The sequence below is a fragment of the Mustela putorius genome, unplaced genomic scaffold, assembly GCF_011764305.1.
Source record: "Mustela putorius furo isolate JIRA1106 unplaced genomic scaffold, ASM1176430v1.1 tig00000874_pilon_pilon_pilon, whole genome shotgun sequence".
NCBI lineage: Eukaryota > Metazoa > Chordata > Mammalia > Carnivora > Mustelidae > Mustela > Mustela putorius.
Genome location: NW_025421505.1, coordinates 2174262 through 2198093, shown reverse-complemented (window position 1 = coordinate 2198093; position 23832 = coordinate 2174262). Strand labels below are relative to the sequence as shown.

Sequence of the window (23832 nt, the reverse complement as noted above, 5' to 3'; positions counted from 1 at the left end):
ACTCCACATTTCCATGGATGCACCATTTATTCTGAAGTGTAGATCCCAGCCACCCAGAAGAACACAGGAATTTTGTTTCTGCCTAGTTCAAGGTTCAGAAATGGCTTAATGTAAATTCCTTCCAGTTTCTGCTTTCTAGATCCCTAATTTCCAAAGTGTAGACATGTATTTAAATAAAACACAAAGCATATAGAGCTCTATATCATGAGTACATATTATGGTGGCCAGATCTGGTGTTCAAAAATTACCTGGCTCAGGGCACCTGGGTGGCTCAGTTGGTTAAGCATGGCACTCTTGATTTCAGCTCAGGTCATGATCTCAGGGTCATGGGATTGAGCTCCATGTTGGGCTCCATACTCAGAGGGAAGTCTGCTTGAGATTCTCTCCCTCTGTCTCCTCCTTCCCCCACTCATGTTTTCTTTCTCTTTCTCTCAAATAAGTAATTTTTTTTTTAAATCAGCAGGCTTGGGGCACCTGGGTGGCTCAGTCATTAAGTGTCTGCCTTCAACTCAGGTCATGATCCCAAGGTTCTGGGATGGAGCCCCACATGGGACTCCCTACTCAGCGGGAAGCCTGCTTCTCCCTCTCTAGCTCCCCTTGCTTGTATTCCATCTCTCTCTCTCTCTGTCAAATAAATAAATAAAAATATTTTAAAAAATAAAAATAAAAATCAGCAGGCTCATGGTATGATGCTCTGATGACATTTTAAATGGCTACACACAGAACTAACCTAATATAAGCTTACTACCTTTTTTTTTTAAAAATGCTGGTAAGTAGAAGGTAGTTCTGAAGCTTTTTCCTTCTTTTTTTTTTCTTTTCTTTCTTTTTTTTTTTTTTTTTACTGTGATTCCACATTTGTCACTTTGCCCAAGAACCACTGGGTATAAAAGAACTGTGAAATCTATTATCTCCAAAGAAGGTTCACTCTAGGACTCCTCCTATTGAGGAACCCTGAATAGTCTGAGTTACTTCATAAGAGTAATACATGTGGAAGAGTCTAATAATATGTGCCAAATTAAAATCCCAGAGGACTTTAACCTTAACTGTTGAGAAAGCAGTATAGCAGCGGACCTAGGAGATGAGTTCATTGAGGGCCTGACTCAAAACCTGATTATTTTTGATGAAGACTTTTCATTTTATTTTTTGGGGAAAAAAAAAAAAACCTTCTCCTACAAGTAATAGTAACAATAATTATTAGAATAATAACTAAATATGGGGGCACCTGGGGGCTCAGTCAGTTAAGCATCTGCCTTCGGGTCAGGTCATGATCTGGGGATCCTGGGATCGAGCCCCACATCAGGGGCTCCCTGCTCCCATGGGGAGTCTGTTTCTCCTTCTCCCTCTGCTCCTCTCCCCTGCCCATGCTCTCTCTCGTGCTCTCTCTTTCTCTCAAATAAATAAATAAAGTCTTTAAAAAATGAATAATAATTAAACATGGTATTGCTCCAAGGCCCTCAATCTAAGTTCCTTTCCCATCTTCAATTTTAAATAGAAGAACATACACAGATATGTTTTTCAGTTGGGAATTCATGCTCCTGCGCAGTATTTTTATTCCGATCTACGCTTCTTCTGGCCTGCCTTTGTTATTGTAACACCCACTGCTGTAACAAAATAAAGTGCTCACCTTTACAGTAGTGCAGTACAGTAGAAGTGCACTGTCCTTTCATATGAAGGTTCAGGTCTTTGTGGTTAACTCTCAACTTGCCTCCTTGCAGGAATTCCAAGGCCCAAGTTCTTGCTGTCTCATGGCCTGGCCATCCTCTAGGGCTCTGCCTTTTTTGGTAGAGAGGGAAAGAGAGGACACAGAAAGAATGCCTGCTTCTGAACGGCCTTCGCGTGGCAGGGATGCACAGCATTTCCACTGTAACTCACGCGCCATCTCTACCAACTATACCACCTCCATGCAGGGAGAACTGGAAATGTAATTCCCAACTGGGCAGCCATTTCCCTATGACCATGCACTACCATGGAAGAGGGAGGGAGAATTCCAGCCCACTTAACCATCTCAGCCACAAAGCAAGAGCCCAGGCCTTCTACACTTCAGCTACTCACAGAGAAGGTTTTAGTGTATCAAATATTTATCATCTCAAACCCTTCCTTGGGCTCTTTATCTTGTTACCTCTGATGGCCTTTCCTGGGGACATGACTTCCTCAGGGAGGCCTGCTGTGACCCATAGGCAGGTATGGTGTGACCCAAAAAATTAGCTTCATCCTGAATAATTGAATTTCCTTATTTGACTCCCAAATTCCTAATTAAGCTGTTGCTCCATGACAACTGTGAATTTACCTGTCTCATTCATCACTGTATCCTTAGTGCCTAACACTGCCCTGGCATCTTAAAAATACTCAATAAATATTTGAGAAAGAAGGGAAGACAGGAGAAAGAAAGAAAGGAAAAAGGAAGAGGGGAACGGGGCTGGTTGGCTCCAGAGGGAGCTACCTGTAATTTGCATCATATGGAATTTCAGGTGTATAACCAAGAAAGGGCTGGTCACATTTCAGAAACAAGAATCCATCCCTTTCTGGAAAAATAGCTATGCATACTCACATAAGCCTTCTCGGCAGCCTCTGATAACAACGGAAGGAGACTAAAAATTTTCTACCTTTAGCTCCCTTGCTGGGGAGGGAAAAATTTACCTCTATCCTTTAAGATTCTTTTAGCTGGTCTTAGACTTAAACTGACATGAGACAGATTAACAGGAGAAAAATCCAATTTAATTATATGTAAATGGGGAATCCACATAGATATGAGTGCCAAAGGCAATCAGGCAAAATGAGGTATATATGTCATCCTGGACTAAGGAGAAGAGGGTAGGAGTCTGGAACTTCAAAGGAAAGGAAAAAAATTCACAGAAAGATTAAAAAAGAGTAACTGGTTGGTAAATAAATGTTTGCTGGGCTATAGAGAAACAATGCAATATAGGGAGGAATTGTAATAATCAGACTTTGCTAAATCCTTCTGTGTCTACCATCCCAAATTCTTGTTATACTGTATTATCTATGGTGCTTGCTCCTTTCCTGGAGGAGTTTCTCTCTATCTAAATTCTTGTAGGCACTTAGGGCCTGCCCTTAGCCTCTACAGTCTAAATGCTTCTAAATGCGGTGAAGTACGACTCAACATCAAAAAGGAACTAACTATTAATACATGCTACAACACAATAAATCTCAAAATCATTATGCTAAGTAAAAAAAAGAGACAAAAAATAGTAGAGACTGTATCATCCAGCTATATAAAATTGTAGGAAATGCAAACTAATTTATAGTAACAGAAAGCAGATAAGCAGTAGTCTCAACACAGGGGTAAGATGAGATGCGATGAGTGGGTGTGTAGGATTACAAAGAGTCTGTAAAAATTTTGGGTGTGATGAATATGTTTTCCTAATTGTGGTCATGGTTTCCTGTGTGTGTACATATGTCAAAATTTTTCAAACTATACACTTCAAATATGTGGGATTTATTATATGTCAATCATACCTCAATAAAGGTCTTTAAAATAAAATAAAAATAGAAAATAAATGTGAGGTTAAAAGTATACTAACGCAGGGGCACCTGGGTGGCTCAGTCATTAGGCATCTGCCTTTGGCTCGGGTTATGATCCCAGGGTCCTGGGATCGAGCCTCACATCAGGCTCCCTGCAGGGTGGGGGGCCTGCTTCTTCCTCTCCCACTCCTCCTGCTTGTGTTCCCTCTTTCACTGTGTCTCTCTCTGTCAAATAATAAATAAAATATTTTTTTTAAAAGTATACTAACCCAGAACCACATCCCTCGACACCAGCATTCCAAACTCTTGGGTGGTGTGCCTTAAAAATGCTTCATATGTAGACAGGTATCTGTCTCCATTGTAAAGCTGGCAAGTATGTATGTATAATGCACCTTTTAGAGAAATAGCAAGATTCTACTGAACCCTGAGTATGGCTTCTGTCTTTCAGAAGATGACTGAGTCATGGAGACAGAGTGTAGGCTATTTAGCTCTCCTATTTGCACATTCGACACGCACTTACATAAACTCTCACATGTTCAAATCTGCTTTTTCTAGGTTTTGTGTCCAAAGCCATCACTGACCCCCAGGCCAAGGACCCAGCCACCCCCCCACCACTACCATGGCCGAAGACGCGGACATGCGCAATGAGCTGGAGGAGATGCAGCGACGGGCTGACCAGCTGGCTGATGAGGTGAGGAATGGGACGTGAGAAAGGAGCAAAACATGGGGAGCTGAGTAGTTTGTCTTATTCAGGTTCAGGTGGAAAAGGTCTACTAACATCTCAATTTTAAAAACGGAGGAGTAGGACTTTGATTTTCTATACACCTAACACCTCTACAGATAGGAATGGGTGGATAAACCTACATATAACTAATGTCTTAGCCGAAACTCCCAATTCCTAGAAATCTAGAGAAGTCAAGATCCCCTAAGAAAAGCTGTCTTTGGCTGTCTGGAGCTGGCCTGATTCTGAGAGCTGATTGTTACATTTTCCAGAATCTTTCAAGCTGGTATTAAAATTGACTTATACAAATTGATAATTAAATAGATTATATTAAAAACCAAGGGCAATAAACACTCAAAACTCAATCAGTTTTTAAATATTTCCCTATTACCTATGTTCTCAAAGTTTTTGATTTGTGTTACAACTATAGTGCAGGAATACCATATAACAGCGTGTTACTGTACATCTTCCCAAATTCACCTTCAGGGATGCCATGCTGTGTTCAAAAATCAGACAGGTTAAGGATGTTTATAGCACAGGAATCTGCAAATGCTCCCAACCAGGATTTGATTTACTGTTTTGTTGACTGTCTAAACTTAAGTGGAGAAAATATTAATAACAGAGATTGAACTTCAAAGTGTGCATGTCTCTAGCCATTATTCTTTAATTAACACAAAAAAAAATGGAGAAAATCTAGTATTTGAAAAATTTTTTCTCTTCAGCAAAGAAGTCACTTGCATCATTGACAAAGTAGCAAAGTCCCAACATTTCTTTATTGTCTCACTTTCCTCTTACTCATTAATGCAAATGACATTCATGTCAGAACTACACTTGTTCTTTGCCTGCTTAGCAGTGGACACAAGAGTTCAGCAAAACTTGACAAAAGCTTTCTGTGAGAATCAATTTGCTACTTGAAATTTATAATAAAGGGCTTTGTGTATTGTATTATCTATAAATTTTATGATCTCGATCCCTTCTATCAGGAAAATAATAAGTTTAAATAACAACTATACATATATGTATATTCATATCTGTTTTATATTCACATATTCATATTCATTTATTTTAGCATTTACCAGCATACCACGGCTTATAGCCATTTTATTTCAACAAGCAGCCTCCTGACAGCTCTTCCTGGAAACTTAACATTCTTCCTGCTCCTGCAGAATCTTGTCCAAAATAAGTTTGTCACTTAAAAACAAAGCCTTGAGAAATCACACTCGTTCTGGAGTCTAGTAGTTAGTTTCAAAGGAACTGAGAAAAAAGTGACAATGATGTGCCTGAGGGACCAGTGCTGACTTCAGACTTTCCATCTCACTTTGTCTTATCTAAGGCTGAAGATAATTATTGTAGCTGTCTCCTATAGGCTGGTTATTTCAAACATGCTTGATTTTTTTTTTTCACCCTAAGGCGACAGCTTAATTTGTATTGATAAGAACTTCCAATTGTGTTTCTAGGAGCTTTATAAGAAACTTGATGTTAGATTCATCTCAATTCATGAGAAATTATGTTTGTGTTTAAAATTCAATATTCCTGATCCAAGGAGGCCAAATTAATCCTCTGAGTATTTGAGATAATTTTTCATGCATCCTGCATATGCAAAATTATCTTTTCCAGATTACTTTGTCTTTGATATCAAGATCAGCTTCATCATATGGTTTTGATTTTAGAAGATCAGCTTTAATGTAATTGCTTTAGGGAATCTTATTATGTAGAAAGACTGATAGGAAATAGATTGAAAATGTGTTCAGTTACAAACTTAAAAGAATATGTGATAATAACCCTTTGTGTCTCTCAAGTGAAGAGAATAGTTTAGATTTTCCAAGACCTCTGATTCCTGCATTCATAATTTTTTTTTTTTTAAATCTCAGTCACTGGAAAGCACCCGTCGTATGCTGCAACTGGTTGAAGAGGTAAGGAGTGGCCATGTTTCAAAATAAACTAATTCCTTTTGCTGGCATATTCTTTTCCTAGACCCTACTGCCTTTTCCTAGGCCATGATCCTATTGATTCCATTGATTCCATTATAGCCTACCTGGAATTGACATTAATGAAGGAGATGTCAGAAAGCCATCAAAGGATCCTCTCTCCCTCCCAGCCCCGGCTACCTTTATAGTCGGGGAAGTAGAGAAGGATGGTATTTTCAAGTAAATGCTCCTAAGAAATCATAGAACATTGAATCACTTTAAGCAAATATAAAGTCATTACTTACATAAAAACTTCATTTGTAATGCTTTTGATGCCTCTAAGTCACATCTAATCTTGACATTCTGTTTTGACTTAGCCACACATATGACTTTTAAAAATATATATCCCTGTAGACACAATGTTTTCAGAAACTGTAATATTGAGAGTCAGGCACTAAAATTCATGAAGTAATAGGAAAATTCTTTGATAAAAGGAATTTCAAGGCCATAACACAAATATAGAAACTCTTTTATATTCCCGACTCTGGATTGAACATCCATTTGCAAGGCATCGTTAATGAATCCCAAACTACTCTTAAATGGGTAAAATAGGGCAGATAGCAATAATGGAATCAAAAGGGCATTTACAATAAAGCTTGCTCATTCCAGTTGGGGAGAGCAGTAGTCAACCAGGAGGAATAAGTGGATTAATTGAACTTGCCCATTGGGAGAGATGAAGTGGAAAAAGAATGGGATGGGCTATATTTATCTTAACTGAATAAAACAAGTCTAATAGTTTTTATTCATTGAAATGCTATTTTAGCTATGCTTTAAAACTGCTTATCAATTCATGTGTGGTTATCATTTTTAGAGATCTTGCGTGTTCTCGAGCAGAATGATTAAATGAGCCTACTTGCCTCATGCTACTGTAAATTGCTTATGCAATGACATGAAAGGAAAGAAAGATCAATGTTATAAGGCTAACAGGAAGTTCAGCTGTCCCTCAAGCGAGGGAAGTCAACATCTTCCTTTATTTCTGCAGCTTCAGCTTCATATCCAGAAATGAAATATTGGCTAAATGTGACTTGCCACAAGAGGAGTGGGGAGAAGGGGGCACCGTAAGCTCCCCAGGACACAAGGGAAGGGTGGGAGGTACACTTACTGAAACCTGTTATCACAAAAAATGAGTACTTGAGCCTGCCATGTAGCACAAATTGGCTCCCACAGGAAGGCAGGCCAACACAGCAGCCCTTGGCAGCACAGAAAGCAGCCTTCCTTCTCTAAATGAAGAGAAATGTTGTTGTTGCTCTATTCTGGGAACACTCATGCAGAAATACTTGAGGACCCCCAAAGAGAAGGCAGGTATTCAAAATCTGAGTGCTGGCGAGGCTTTCAGAGTTGACTTATTGTCCCTCAGCCCATAATGAGAACAAACAAAAGGGGCAGATCTTCTTAACATTCCCACGTGAGTTCTCACGTTGACCTGAAGGGAACTCACATGTCAACTGACACGTTATATGTCTTTATGACCTTCAACCATAGACTCCAGGCTCATTTTTCATTTTCATTTATGTGTGTGCCCACGTGAAGTAAATTTCTAAAATATCAGAACTATCACCATTTGGTCTACCCGTGCAGTGTTGAAACCCTGCTTAGAATGTGCAAAGTGGTGGAACAAATGCATTAGGATGCATTACTTTGAACTGGTTCCTCATCCATCAGAGTCAGTGGGCCAATGAACTTCTTTTTTGCCTCTTCTTAAATGGCAGACAGTGTCGACCAGTCTTGAGTAAGTGGTGTTTGTTCTAATTTATTCTGGGGGAGGAGAAACTCTCAAAAGCTCTGTTTATTGAAGTAGTATACTTGAATCATAATTTTTGTTTCTCCTGAAGGATTTCTTGATCAAGCATGAGGTTGCCTCTTAGAACAAGGGGTGAAACAGATGGAAGCTAGTTCCTACCTCTCATAAATGAGAAGACGCTATTAGACTTTGTAGCCTTCGGAACTTATGAGCAAGGCATTATTAGCATAGGTTGATTGCTTTTACTTCCCCCTGGGTTATTTTATATTGATGGTCAAATACCCCTTAGGTCTAGGGCATTGGTTATTCAGAAGGTAGTCTGCTTTTCAATCAAAAAAGAAATTCTCTTTAAAGGAATCAGCATTAAATATTCATTAAGGGCAGAAATCATTTGGCAAATATGAGCACTGAAATACCAGGATCTTGCTCAGGATCCCAAGTGCTATATCAGTGCTATATAATTTGAATTGAGTTGAATTCTTACTGAAATTTAGTCTCAAAGACGGGAAAGTATACTAAATTTGTAGTCTCTCCCTAAGGCAGACCACACCATTTTCAGCTCAGTATAGGACTTTGTGCCAGTCCTCACAGACATTAGGGTGTAACAGAGTGGCAGGTATAGAAACTTGCTTTTTAATAGGTGCCATTATTGGCATCTCAAGGATAATGTAAGGTTTTACAGAAGTTAGTTGGGAAAGATCAGAAAAACTGGATACCACACATAGGCAAAAAGATTAGAAATCATATAGTACTTGGTTCCCAGTTTCGAGTTTCCCGTTGGCTCTTTTGATGGCTGCACTTCAACAAACGTGTATGGAAGGCCTCCCTTTGGGAGCGGGAGGGAAGATATAAATTGGTATCATGTGGGAAAACAGGAATGAACATAGCTCTCCAAAGTCAAGTCCTATCTTTGGAGCATGTAATTAATTCTGGTAACAGAGTCATGAATGTTCCCTCAAGAAGGGAATATTTGGTCCAGGCAAAAAAGTTGACTTTGTGGACACTACATACTGGGAATGAAGTCTACACATGAATGTCTTGGGCTATGGAAAGTCACCCCAGAAAGCCTCACTGCTTGAGGGCAGGCCAGACCAGAAGCACCACCTAGAGCTTTCACAGAGTAATAGTTACTGAGGTTCTTCAACATTGCATGGATGTTTTAAGCGTATTTTTTTTTTCATCCCAACTTATCTTTCAAGGCACCTTGGCGATGAGAAGAGAATAAGCATTCTAAAGCCATGCCTTTGTTATGCCAGACTTTCTACTAAAACTGGAAACTTGAAGCAGGGTAGTTCTTTTCACATAGGTAGATGTGGGGCCTTTGGGAATTCTCTCAGTTAAGGAAATGCCGGAAGAGTCCTGGTTTTAGTTCAGATGTGTTGGACTTGGGGGAAAGCATCTCAGAATGACAAAAGAAAGACTTAAAAATGTTCTAGGTATGGTCTTGATTCATCTGCAAGCAAGGAAAAATAAAAAGAGAGAAATGAAAAGAAAAAAGAAAGAAATGAAACAAATCCTCTGGTTTTTAGGTGACAGTTTTCCCAGCAATCTCAAACAGAATTAAACATCTCAAACAATTCAGCTAAGACAAAAATGGAACCACCTCCTCTCATTTCCAGCTATTAAAACATAATACTTAAGAATAAGAGAAAGTAATATTCTGCCTTCCCTGAAATACTGTCCTCATCCCTGCCCTTCTCCTCCCTCACATTTCTAGTTTCCCCAAAGAACAATCCAGTTATTTTGATAAAAACTGTCAGCAACACAATGGAATCGAATGTAAGTTCTAATATTTATCAAGAGCCTACTATATGCTGGGTACTATACCCAGAGCTATCTTCGTCAAACATATATAACCTAACTTAACTCTTGTAGGTCCCTACCTTTTACTACTATTCTGATCTCCATCTTATCAAGGGGGAAATTGCAGTACACAGTGATTAAGGAACTTGCTTGAGACTCTCAGCTACAGATGGCAGAGATGAAGTTAAAACCCAGGTGTTCCTGATCCCAGAGTATGAACTTATTCGTAACACTTCCCTAACCTCAGCAACTCCTACCATATTTCCTTTTTATTTGAGAATTCTGCAAAAAGCGGAAGGCTCTGAGGAAGCAAACACAGCAGCCCATTCCAAACTGATGGAGATTTTATACAAATTAAATACTTTATCTTAATTGCTTTTTGGAACCATAGCCTCCCCTGGAATTGAAATTTTAGAAGTCTTTACATTCTGTAGTTCGTTTTGTCCCTATACATACTCCGGGAAGTGAGGGAGCTGTTTCTGTTCCTGTCTGGGCACAGAAATGGTTGAAACACAGGCCAGTGTAAACAAATGTCTATTTACAGCACACGTAAAGAAAAGATTTTGAAACGTGTCCTGGGGTCTGGAATCTTGCTGCTCCAGAGGTATCCCGGCACCAGCAATATCATTAGATGGTAGAGCTTATTCAGAAAGCAAAATCTCGGGGTCTGTCTCAATCCTACTGAATCAGGGTCCACATTTTAATAAGATGTTCCCTGTGCAGGGGATTTGCCTGCATATTAAGGTTTGGGAGGTAGTGTTCTGGAAGCTTCTGACCATAGTAGGTAATGATGATATTTTTCATTTGCCAAATATCCTGCTATAGATGCATTTTCTGAAGATATTTATTTTATAAACCCTTATGTCATTCTAACTCTAGGCCAGGCACCATTCTAGCATGTGCCACATACTATTTCATTTAATTCCCATGACAACTCATGAGGTATTAACTATTATTATTGCTGTCTTACAAATGAGGGAACTGAGGCACAGAATAATTAAGACATTTACCTGAGGTTCCACAGCTAGGAAATGAAATCACCAGGATCCCAGGGCCGAGTCTGGCTCCAGAATTTGTGCTGTTGGTGACTCTGGAAGCCAACCTAAGCTCTCCAAATGACTTCCTAATTTCACTAACTGAAGCCTATCAAAATGTGTTCAGAGGAAACTTGGTTTTTCCTTTCTGGACCATTCTCTGAAATAGTGAGTGTATAAAACTCACAGAAAACATTTTCAATGCTCTGTATTTTAGAAGCCCTATTGAGTTGTTAAAATACTATTTCAAAACAGAACAAAACAAAGCTAAATCTTTCCGGGGACTTCCACTAATATCTCTCTCTCTCTTTCTCAGTTTAAAATAAGTCAGTGGAAAATATATGGGGCCATGAGAAATGTCTTCCATTCAAGTTTATTCTAGGGACCACCATGAGTATTCCTTGAAAAACAAATTAATCCAAACTGTTAGCAATACCTATTCATACTTATTAACAATCACCCTGTAAAATGAAAAGTCTTTACTTCACCAGTTTGAGCTCCCAGCAATGATGATTTTTAAGAATGAGCCATTCAAATATCTTTTCCCCTACCCACCACATCCTACTCCGATCACCAAATATTTCAGGTGGTGTTTGGTTTGTTTAGATCATGTGGAGTGAGATGAGGATTGCCTTTTCCAGACTTCTGCTTGTGGGTGAATTATTTTCTCATACTCTATTATTGTGCAGAATTTTAGATTTCAGAATAGAGAGCCTTTATTTCTCATCTGGCCATTGGTTTTCTAAATCTCACAGAACTTTTCTGCGTAGAGGGAAAATGGGAGGGTGAGTTCGGTTTGGGGCTCTATTTCTCAACCATTGTGAGGCAGTCACCTCACCCCCAAAGTTTTTTACTTACCAATGGGGCATCCAGTCCCAATTCACTGAGGGAAACTTCCTGATCCATCATGCCAGCAAAGATTTAGTTTAGAAGATTTTGAAAGGGTTGCTTTTTATAGTTGGTGTTATAGAAACTACAGGGCATTATTGTTTTGCAAATATAAAACCACACTATAATATTAAGTTGTGTGTTCCAATTCCATGCCAAGCCCCAACCCCAGCCCTACCACCATGGAAATTGAGCCACATCCCCCTCATCTATCCTAAGATTCACTGATAGGGCAAGTCCACAGATGACCACTTCCGAGTCCCTCCTGCACCCTTAGTACCCTTGCCCTATTTCCTCCCTCTTTTTCCTTTGGTCCTTCTTCATTTTCCATTTCTAGGGCTAATTGTCCCCTTACTGATTTCTCTTTCTCTCTTTTCTCTCTCTAACTCTTTATTCAACTTTGCTACCATTATTGGAATGTAGAGTAAAGATGCTGGTATCAGGACTTTGGTTATGTTGGATGAACAAGGAGGTAAGTTGAGATTTCTTCAGTAAGAACAATTCCTCATCTGAATAAAGTGCATTTAAAAAAATTATTTGTGTACACACAGGTAGTCCTTCGAACATATTTATATGCATATATGAGTATGAGTATAAGGGTACTAGAGTTTCCACCATCTTGCTTTTTCCCTTTCTCTGTTGAAAAGATTGGTAGATGTATGGGAATGTTAAAGCCTTCATGACTGATTGAATGTCACTACTCTCCCTATTAAATATGTTGGAGTAAGATAATTTTTACGGCAAAAGTCATTTTTTTTTCTTTTAACGATAGTATTTTGGACAGTTTGAGAATTCTCTGATCCTCCTTTCCCCTAATTTTCCCCATAAACTTAGTCTTCTTATAGTAATTCCTAGATAGAATGAGAGAATAATATATCACTTCCATTTCTTGTGACCATCCTATTTCAGTATCTGACAGTTTTGATTTCTAAGTCATCATGAGGATTCCTTAAATAACCAAACTAGGTCCTTTTAGGTCTTCAACAGGATATAAGCTGAGGGAGATCATTGGAAAATGGGGAATTGAACCATTTAAAATATTTAAATTGTTTTGTAATTATTATGGAACTGCTAAAAGCAACGAAAATCAGAAAACCCATGAAAAGCATCTTTATACTCTAAAGTGGAATCTAGAAGGATAACATTTTCTGTCTCAATATATCTTGTGGTATGGTGATGCTTATTTAATTCTAGCCACAAGTTAGCTAGCTGATTCTATTCTGAATTCTTATCATAACAAGCAAATTGCTGAGAATTTTTTCTTTATTTATGTCGTTGAAAACTTTAGAAAATTCTTAGAAGTCATCAGAAATTTTTAATGTCAAAGATAAAAATGTAAAATTTATTCACAACATAGGACACCACAAACAAACTTCAAAAATAAAGATACCTCAAATGGGGTGGGGGCATGGGAATTGCCATACAGATAACAGACATAAGGCATTTTCCTAAATACAGAGAGACCTTGCAAGTGATCAGAGAAAAGGGCAACAACCTACAAGCAAATTGATGTAAGATATAAATTATCAGTTTATAAACAGACATATGAAACCATGTTTCAACTGACAATAATGTCTTTAACAGACCGATACAAATTTTTAAAATTGATAAACACTGTGAGTATTTTGGGAAAACAGAGATCTTCAATGTACAGATAGGCTCTTTAGACTGATATGTATGTTTGAAGAATGATTGGTTAATATTTTCAAATTATGATATACACCCATCTTTAACCAAGACATTCTACTCCTGGAATTATATGCTGCAGAAATATATTGACAGCTATTGTGTTTAAGAGTGTAAAACTGGAAACAGCCTAAATATCTGTCAGTGGGGAGACCAACCAAATGAATTATGGACTAGCCATAAAAGAAATATTCTTCAACCATTACACTAAATGAGATAAATCTTTACCACCTTCTGATGAGTTAGGGCAAGGCAGGGAGGAACTGGGAAAAGGTATCATTTGGGGTCCTCTGGGAGTAAATGCTGAGTCAGAAGTGTATGAGATCTCTTGTGGATGCCTGTGATGGGTTAAGGGAAGAGGAGTAGGAGTAGATGGGGAAAGCTGTTGACTGATGCAAGTCTAACAACTTGTTAAGAGGAACAGAGCAGAGAGGATTTGGGAGGAAGTGCCTCAGACTCCAGTCCTGCTCTGAGAAAATGTCAGCCTTGCTGATGGGGAGTCCAGGGGCTAAGAAAACCCAATGGAGCAGCCCCACCGTAGGAAGGAATGTAGTGATGCCATTGTGCTTATGGCTATGGCTGAGCCATATGGCTGAGCTCATGACTAGAAACATCCCAGTGACAGCATAGTCTCCATGAAAAGACTTTGGTGGATCCCTTAGGTGTAGCAACTGGACATGTGAGGTAACTACAAATTCCCTCTTAAAGGGAGATCTGAGGGGCACATCATCATGGCTGTCATATATAGACTTTTGTTTCTGTATTATTTATTTGTATTGAGCTTTGTCCATAAATATATGCCAACCAATTAAAAAATCAAGAGAAAAAAGTTTTTTTAAATAATTGAACATCAACCCCAACACTTACCCACAATTTTTAAAATACAAATTGTTAACGATTTAGACACAAATAATTGAGCCTAGTGACATAGTTGTGTTTTGAAGGAATTATAATAGCAGTGGCAGTCTTCAGAACTCCCCAAATAAATTTGCTATGTTGTAATAGTTGCTGGTTTGATCCATGTAACAATGTCCCAGATTTTGAAACTGTGGACATAGCAAATAACTTTTAAAAATTAACACACAGGTGCCCGTGTGGAAGAGTAGTACCTCATTTCCAGAGTTAAACTGATACATATACACTCAAATAATTAGGAATTCCACCTTATTAATTTTCATGTGAAGGGGACAGAAAAGGGAGAAAGGTAATTGCAGGAAAGTTCTGAGAAAGATTCAAAGTAATGCTTTCTTCCCAATACCATAAAACATTAACATAAAGACTTGGAAAATAATATATACAAATGTGGAATGAAAAAGAGAGAAAGTGAATAACATGCTTAAATTGAGTTGCAAATTTCATTGCACTTTGATGAAGAGATTCTCGAGATAAAATTTGCCAGAATCTCCATACAAAAATATATTCTTAAGCACAAGTGATTCTCAGGAACATCTATATATTATTTTTCTGAGAAAGGAAGCAAAAGAATAGATTTCCCCCAAAAGATAGTTAATATTCTCAGCTAAAACATTTCATTTGTGGCCACACCACGGTAAATGCTGAATCCCTCAGTAAACGTATTTTGTAGGCTAGCCTTGGTTTTACCAGATTCATGGTGATCCCAATGATACTGAGAAAAAACACACAACTGGAAAACCCCACAAAGTGAGTGGCTTCTGCCTGGTCTTAAGTGGTACATGTTCCATTTATACTATAAGGTGATTAGGACCTTTTAAAATGATGGATGAGCCTAAGTCAACAACTGTCTTCATTGTCATGATAAATGCATTTTCATTCTGCATATGCTGTGTTTAGATGCTTTAAAATTTCTCTCCAGTTATGCTCTCCTAATTTTGTCTATGCCTCAGCACCAAAAATGTTGATTGCTTCTCTCCTGCAGCTGCACAGGAGTTTCAAGAAACAGACATCCTTCCAAAGAACCATTCCAGGTTGTCCAGCTAAATGGTTGCATTCAGAAATTCTTTATGGGATTCTTGTTTTATACCCAGGTATCAAGAGACACCAAGGAGCACTGAGCATGACAGATGGCCCTGGAAATGTACTGAGTCCTGGGACTTTTATCCCTTCCAGAAAATTTGTTTCGAAGTGAAATCACCATGAAACCACCTTATCACTAATGTGGGATGATTTAATCTTTCATCTCCATATCTCTTGTTCCTTTTGGTCTTTACTGGGTTATGTGTTTGTTTTAATGCTGAAGATGCAGCCCTTAGGAAAATCCCATGGGATCTACTTCAAGCTAAACAGTGAAAGCTTTGACCTCTACAGAGGAAGGGCAAAGTAAGGCCTCTTCCAGAGTGCCTACTGACTTTCTTAAAAGGTTCATGGCACTGCAAGGTAGCATTGGAGAAAACATTCCTCTTGCTAAAGTCTACACACTAATATCTGTTACAAATGATGAAAGCTGCACTGTCCACTGTGATAGCCACTAGCCACATGTGACTATTTAAATTTACATAATGAATTTCCAAATGTTCAATAATGCTAAGGATAATGGCAATCACATAGGTGGCATCTGGTAACTGACTATACTCATGAAGTCTTGTACACTGGGTCAATAACTTTGACGTCTTGCTACTCTTTTACTGTTTGTTTTTTAGCCAGGTTGGGGATTCTAAGGGCCTCATGTTGTCTTCCTTAAGTAAGATTAGTAGGAAAAAAAATGTCTAAACTTAGATCCCTCACTATCCTCACATTGGTGGATCTCTCATAAATAACTAGTCATCCAAACACGGCAAAAGAAAGTACAATCTCTTGCCTCAACATATAGTGCCATCATCATACTGGAATGCCTCTCCTAACTCAAAATATTATTGTCCTCCTGAGTCTCCAAGAATAGACAGAAAACAGCCAGAAACCACCCTAGAGAGGTAAGAAGCAGTCAACTATGGGCAGTACATTGCATCAACCGGTGAGATGCTGCTGGTCACACCAGGATGGAATGAAGATATTGGTTATTTTCAAGCATTTCCTGAGCGATGTCCTCACAGAATTCCATTGAAAAGCCATGAAGTCTCCATGTACCAAACACCCACAAACCTAACACGGTATCCTCTAAAGATGACTAGTGAGAATACCAATGACAAAATGGCACCACAATAGTTTTTATATTAAGGGCTTGGCTCATAATTGTGTTGAAGTGATAAATTCAACCAATATTGGTAGCTATAAAATTGTTTTCTGAAAGAGCTTCAGCACCCCTTTCTTAGCTATGACCTTTGCCTAATAGTCTGTCAACCTGTGATAGAACCCAGCTCACAGAAATTCCGACTGCAGCCAACTTGTTTGTTTTTATATTTTAATTTGAATTCACTGGTTCAGAAACACAGCACGTGTGGATCAATTTACATTTTTTATTTTATTTTTATTACCTCCTAATCCCTGGGCCTACAGTAGGTGGTGCTCCTGAAATGTTGTCAGAAAAATTCCCCAGAAAGGACAAAGGCCTGAATATGTACCCCCATGCCATATTCTGTGTATTTTAGCGGTCATTAGTGGAGTGCAGCATGTTTTCCCTGACTCCAGATGCTCCATCAATCCCATCTCCACCCAGCACTCCAGGAAGCTATTAGCAATTATTCCATTGGGATTTCGGTCTGTACTTAACATGGTTCTTCCTTTTGACGATGTTGAGCTCCTTCTCTCTCTATCAGTCCCCCTAGTCAATAGTTAATTTTATCTGCAGGCTAATTTATTACATTCTTTAAAGGGAACTGGAAAGAAGTCTTCATAAAGACACAAAATCTTCTGGAATGTAAAGACTTGCCATCCTTTCTATTTTATTTTATTTTGTCCTTTTAAAGATTTTCTTAAAGACATTACTAGACCTATGCTTACCCAGCAGAAGTTCACTGGCACAACACCGTTTTTCTCCCCAGCTATCCAATGCTGGAGAGACACTTAAATCTTGCCTTCATCATTTATTTGAAGGGCACAGCACTGGTAGCAGATTCTCTAAACTGGATTCTATTCTTTAGCCCCCTTAGAGAGAAACACAGTGGGCTCTTGTTTTCCAAATGGACAGTCTCCCCAGTTTGGGTCAATAAGGAACCTATCTTAGTTTGTAATGATAATTTCCACTGGACAATTTAATGTGAAATTCTTCTAAGTGATTATGTCTGCCCTTAGACTGGAAATAGATTTATCAGTTTTATTCCAATCAAGACTTTATTCCCAGAGGCACAGGCAGGTGTGCATAGAAATGTAGATGAAAAGAGGGATGGAAGTGTAATTAGGTTCTGTAACTTGACAGCCAACACATCACATTGCTGCTTTCCTTTAAGGGTCTTAAAAGCTATTCTAAAAACCCCTTCATTGAACTTGTAATTTACTCAATGTGGTGCCATAACTTTTGAAAAATTAATCAAGTTAGTGAACGTAACCATGGCAACGTAGAAGCATGAGCTGGTTTTATGGCTATCGATCTACGTCTCAGATGCACTCTTTGCTGGAAGAGATGACTCGGTAACTGTTCTGTGTTCCAGCCTGTCACCCCTCCTCCAGACACCCATGTGTTTGTTCTCCCTGCTGTCTGCCTGGGGTTGGAATCTAACACGCCCCCCTCCTCCACTGTAGAGCCTGGGAAATCAGAGAGCAGAGAAGTGAAATGCCTTCCAGAACTTTCATAACAAGTAAATCATAGGATGAAGAGAGGAATTTAAATGTCCCAGTGCTTGTAACATGACTCTGCTGACGTTGCCTTTTTTTTTTCTGGTTTTTTTTTTTTTTTTAAGCAGTGTCTATGAGTTAAGGATTCAAAACCAAGAACTGTCTCTGGGCTAGGGAACAGCCCACAGCTAGGGGAAAAAAAAAAAAAGATCTGGTACCCATTGCTAATTATCACCTTAATTGTTGTTATTTTCCCCAAAGAAGATTGACTCTATTTACTACCCTTACCTGGTGGAGGATACTTAAAACCAAAAGACAGAGATATTTAAAGTTGAAGCAGGTACCTTCTCTAGTAACATGACATCTTGACTTCCTAAAACACTAACACCATGTTTTTCTTTCTCTTGGGTTTCGCTGGTGTCTGAATAAGTGAATAGGTTGTGTTTCTCTCCTGGACACTCAGAATCCAACAGGCCCACGTACCCCATCCCATCATGTCTGAATTACAAACTATTTCAAGCATTGTTTTTGTTCATTTCCTTCCACCTGTGCCTGGTAGGGCGGCAGCAGGTTCCAGCAATGCATCCTCTGGGACCATGCATTGTAAAATCTTTCTCTTTCAAATTCTGCTCCACATAGTCATTTCTCATGTTCTGTTGGAAACCCCCAAAAAATTCATTCCACACTGTCATCCCTTTGTCCTAACCAGAACAACTCGATCGTGTCGAAGAAGGCATGAACCATATCAACCAAGACATGAAGGAGGCCGAGAAAAATTTAAAAGATTTAGGGAAATGCTGTGGCCTTTTCATATGTCCTTGTAACAAGTAGGTACTGGGTACCAGCTCTAATCTGTGGCGTCCAGTTTTCTTTCTTTTCTTCTTTCTTTTGATTTTTTTCTTTTTTAATGTCAAAGTGAATGTCTGAAGTTTTGTCTTTTTTTTCTTTGTCCTTTTCCATCTGCTTCATTCTGTGGGGATAAAATACTTGTGTTTAATCAGAACAACTGGAACGCATTGAGGAAGGGATGGACCAAATCAATAAGGACATGAAAGAAGCAGAAAAGAATTTGACGGACCTAGGAAAATTCTGCGGGCTTTGTGTGTGTCCCTGTAACAAGTAGGTGCTGCCTGCCTGCCTGAAGCTTTGGTTTCCCAAGGCCCATCTCCAAGCCTTGACAAGCTCATTCCTGCCAAGCACAAAGGCAGGATGAGTATGTGGCATGCAGAACAACAGATCAATACCGTATCCAATGCATTCATCTCATAGCATAGATGATATTAGTGGGAGTTACTGTTGATGCATTAAAAATCAGGCATACTACAGTGAAAGCTTCACTGTCAGCAACTTTTATTGACAAACGTTTCAACATTTTCCAGAAAGTGTACCTTGAGACAGAGATGAGCCTCAAGAAAGAGGCACCCAGGAAATTTTGTTTTCCTACCACCCCAAAAGCCAAAATTGCAGAGCTAGAAAAGATTGTGGGGGTAAGTTTGGAAGTTGAGAAACACCTATGTTCAAGATTGGATTTTTCCAGAAGCAAAAGAGACAGGTAATTTGGCCTAAGCAAGCATCCTTAAGACAGAGAGTATGACAGAGATTGCCCCACCAGTTGCCAAATCTGCCCAGCGATTAGACTGTAGATGCCCCAACTGCACCCAGCACAGAGGCTGCGAGCACTTCAGCAAGAGGTGCTCAGGCCTTACTCAAATTGGACCCATCCCTCTGAAATTCTTCCTCTTGGAAGATCTACCTGTACACTGACCAAAATGTTGAAATGTGTAGATTTTGCATGCACGAACATCACAAAACATTCAACTGTTCTCAAGGTTCTGCAACGCTTTTTTGGAATGTAGCAGAAATGTGACATGTGGTTATAAAGGTTTACAACAGAAGGAACCTGAAAATGAGGGTTCTGGAAGATAGTCTTATTTGACTAGCAGTGGAAAAAAAAAATGCATGAGTGGATTGTCCAACATGCATTTGGAAAATTAAACCCGTTACCCAGCCTCCCTCACCCCTCCCACTTCCCTTTGAACAGAAGCCTTTTTCCTAAAAGCTCTCCTGATCCTAGCTTTTAGAACAGCAACTGATGTCATTTCTAGCTGATTATACGACCGTTCACATCCTTTAAACTTTGAGGCTGATTTAAAATATCCCACTTCCTGTTTAGGAGGGGGAGGGGCTCGATGTACAAATAAATTTAAAACTGTTTTAAAAGAATGATCTACAGTAAAGCCTGATTAACTGGAATCCAGCTGACTGGAACTCTCAAATGTATTTATACGTTTGCTTCCTTCCACTGTTAGTAAAAAGAGACAGTTGAACAAATGGCTGGGGGATCATGTCGGGAACTTAAAATGGTTTCTCTTGAAGGGCAATCTAGGCAGTTCACTTTCTATCGCGCAGTCTACATCCTGTAACTTCCACACCTACGGGGACCAAACAATAAGGGTTGATCCTCAGAGGAAAGGCCATCGGGCACACCAAGTGAAACCATAATCAAGGAAAAATTCGGTCATGTTCACTACCCTAAGACTCTAAGGCAAGAAAGTGTCTTGAGAATCTAACAGATGTTCAACAATCACCCCTGAAACCTAATTTTCTTCCATGGCCCACTGTTAATTAAGAAAGTCGTGCCATTCACCAAAATGACTCATGGCTACGCATTCCAGTTAGTCAAGACTTAACTGTATATCCTTTTCCGTGGCCTCTTGCCCCCCAGGTGAGATTTCCACCTGTCTTGTGATGAATTCCCACAGACACGATTTCCCCATTCATCTACTGTGTGAGAAAGCATGGAGGCAGGCCCCGCCCCAGGATGAATTCTAAAGTTCAGATGAAATCATGGCCCCTATGCATTCCACATAGTAGTTGGCACAAGAGACCCTAACTGAGCTTCAAAGCTTGAGTGAAGTGTTCCCTATTGTGTGTAAATAATGCTTTAAAAACCATGTGTCACAATGCAGTGGCTGGTGGTGCCCCAGACTCTGTGAGGGCTTCGCCCTGTCTCGGCATGTTTCAAAGGACTATGGTAGATGTACGGCAGTTCTGTGAGTCTATGTGCAGCATTGTGGGTGCAGTGATTCGCCTTCTTTCAGAAACGCAAACTTTCCCACCCCCTTGACTTTGCCAAAGATGGTATACCAGATATCTTACATAGCAGAAAACCTCACGAGGTCCATATAACTTCTTGTAATGTGAGAAGGGAGGGAATGGGGAGTCGGAAAGAAAACAAAGCCAGACTCTAAGCTCTATTAAATTAGTTTTTGGATCCTGTCCCACAGAGTGGCCCTGTGGCTCTTTAGCAGAGACACTTCTGACAGCTCCAAGGGCTATGGCATAATACACTAGATTGTGGGAGTTGCTGAAATTCCATTTGTAAAAATTTTCCGGCTTATTCCAGGGTTACTTGGTCCCCAATCTGCAAATATTAGTATTAAGAGCCAGTTTATAATAGATGGCTGTGATACTCCAGTGTAAGAAAAAAAAAGGGAGGGGCATAAATTCTGGTGTCTTATAAGAGAAAATAGGAAAATGGGACCACAGGAAGCTCTCTTGTTTTTGGACTGAAAAGCATGTGGTTTCTACTATGCAAAGAACCTAAAAACATCTTTGATTGCCTTAAATTACAACACACCCACCAAAATATGCTGCACATGTTTCTATTGGGCACAACAGGTATGCCTGGATTTTAAGTTTGTCTCCAAGGCAGCTCAGTGAAATATGGCCCGTGGAGACCACAGCAGTTCCAGACCACTCTCCCCTGCCACATCCCAGGATAGCTTGAAATAGGAGTTGGTAAACGCTCCCACCCCGTCCCCCAGCCTGACAAAGAAGCTATTGAACTGCGTTTCAAACCCACATGAAGGCTATTACTGTCCTGCTAGTGCCTTTCTCGAGAATGGCCAACTTCTGGAGTAGTTTGGCTTAAATGAGAATGCTTCACTTTCTACTCATGCCTGTAGCTGGTGCATGAAGAAGACGTAGAGGGATTTCCTTTTCTGGTGCTAGATGGCTTGTTCTCTCTTCTATTTTCCTGCATTCATTTCACTATGCCTCTTTTACTTTTTGTCTCTGTGGACAAAGGTTTGTACATCAACTAGATGTATGGTAACTGTTTGGAAGTACCGATATATTATCTAATTCAAATCATTCTCGAGGCAACTCAAAGACCACCACCCTTGGCCAACCGCCAACCCTTTATGTCCTTCATGCAGAGTTGGAAGAGTTAGTTCCAGACATGCGTTAGGGGAAGAATTAAAACAGGGAATCTTTGCATGATGGTGTGTCAAAACTTGGTCGAGTATGTTTTTCTTGGTAACAGTGTGTTGCTGTGGTGTGATGTACACACTCTACTTGGCAGTCTTGTTATGTGTCTGTCTGCCAGTATGTTTTTCTGTGTGTTTTGTGTCTCAAAATATAACCATGTCACTGAAATAGAACTGAATGTCCTCCAGCTACCTTAATCCTTGTCTTAAATCCAACTAAACTGCAAAAACAGACCAAAACAAGAACAACCTTTGGGCAAAGGTTGCAGTCTTGACAATTGCAATTGGCTCGATTGGAAATGAAATGCTAAGTAGCTGAGGCATGGTGGTGGCCAACTGTTTGGGTCCAGATCATGATATATCGGTATTCTCTGATGCCTCGAATTAAAACCCATTTGCTTGGTTCGGTTCTTCGCTTGAAGAGGTGACCATTGTTGTGAGCTTGATGCTCCACTCCCTTGCCTTGTCACTCACCCTCTTTTTTGCATAGGCTTAAATCAAGTGATGCTTACAAAAAAGCCTGGGGCAACAATCAGGACGGCGTGGTGGCCAGCCAGCCTGCTCGTGTGGTGGATGAACGGGAGCAGATGGCCATCAGTGGTGGCTTCATTCGGAGGTGAGCCGCATGCAGCCAGCTCTATAGCCGTTGTCCATGGTTAAGTAACAAATCACCCCTAGCTGGGTGGTTCTTAGAGCAACAACCATTTTACTGGTCACTTATGAATGTGTATGTTGGATGGGCAGTTCTGCCACGAGCCCCTCCTGGGCTCCCTCATTTCATGCAGGTGGATGCACGATGGCACTAGATGGTCTCAGGCACTCGTCTCTAGGGCAGGGCGCCTCCACTCTCCCCCGTGTGGTTCCTCCAGCAGAACCCTGGCTTCTCCCATGTTGGTGGCAGCATTCCAAAGGGGCAGGCTCCAACGTACAAGCACTTATCAAGCCTTGTCGGGTTTGGCAGTTTCATCAGACAAAGGGAGTCACATGACCGTGACCGGCATCGATGTGGCAGTAAACAGGTGTCTCGTTCCACAGATGGAATTGAACAGAATTTATTAAAGACATTGTTTACAGAGGTGTGGGCCAGGTTGATAACAAGTGATGGTAAAGCATTTGTGGACTAGCAATAGCAGGAAAACTCTTGAAGTTTCTGTTATCAGAACCGAACAGTAGTTACCACTACAGAGAAATGCAGCTGTTGCAAAATAGCAGGAAATGAGAAAGGGAAATAAATGCCCCCATTCCTCTTTCCTCTTGCCCTCCAATATGTCACTGGACATCTGCCAAAGCCTACTAGAAGCCTGAGCATCAAGAGAATCTGAGTGATGCAGTTGAGAGAGGTCAGCATCTCTTGGCAGAGAGCAAAACAGGTCAGAGAATGGACCTGCAAAGACAAATAGAGAATAACAAGCATCCCTGACTTCTGATTTCCTGTGGGACCTGGAAGCAAAACCCAACTTAAGGACCTATTTAAAAATCTCAAATTACACAAATCTGCCTATCTAAAAATCAGCTTTCGGGAAACTGGAAAACAGAGGAAATAATGACAAATATTCCTGTTAAAAAGAAAAGAAAATGTAAAAAACCTCTTTTTTTCGAGGCCACTACTATGGCT

General features: G+C 39.9%; 1 protein-coding gene across 3 annotated transcripts in view; it reads left to right on the top strand.

Annotated features, from left to right (window-relative positions):
* Window positions 1-23832, top strand: part of SNAP25 (synaptosome associated protein 25) — an 84162-nt gene that overhangs the window by 51764 nt on the left and 8566 nt on the right. For 2 of the 3 annotated variants that reach the window (XM_004751556.2, XM_004751557.3), the window contains 5 exons: window positions 4036-4171; window positions 6073-6114; window positions 12058-12106; window positions 18948-19065; window positions 22708-22833. In XM_004751556.2, the coding sequence (XP_004751613.1) occupies window positions 4100-4171; window positions 6073-6114; window positions 12058-12106; window positions 18948-19065; window positions 22708-22833 (407 nt within the window). In that variant the 5' untranslated portion in view covers window positions 4036-4099. Of the gene's footprint in view, window positions 1-4035; window positions 4172-6072; window positions 6115-12057; window positions 12107-18655; window positions 18774-18947; window positions 19066-22707; window positions 22834-23832 lie in introns of all 3 variants that reach the window. The other variant, XM_004751558.2, reaches the window with a different exon arrangement.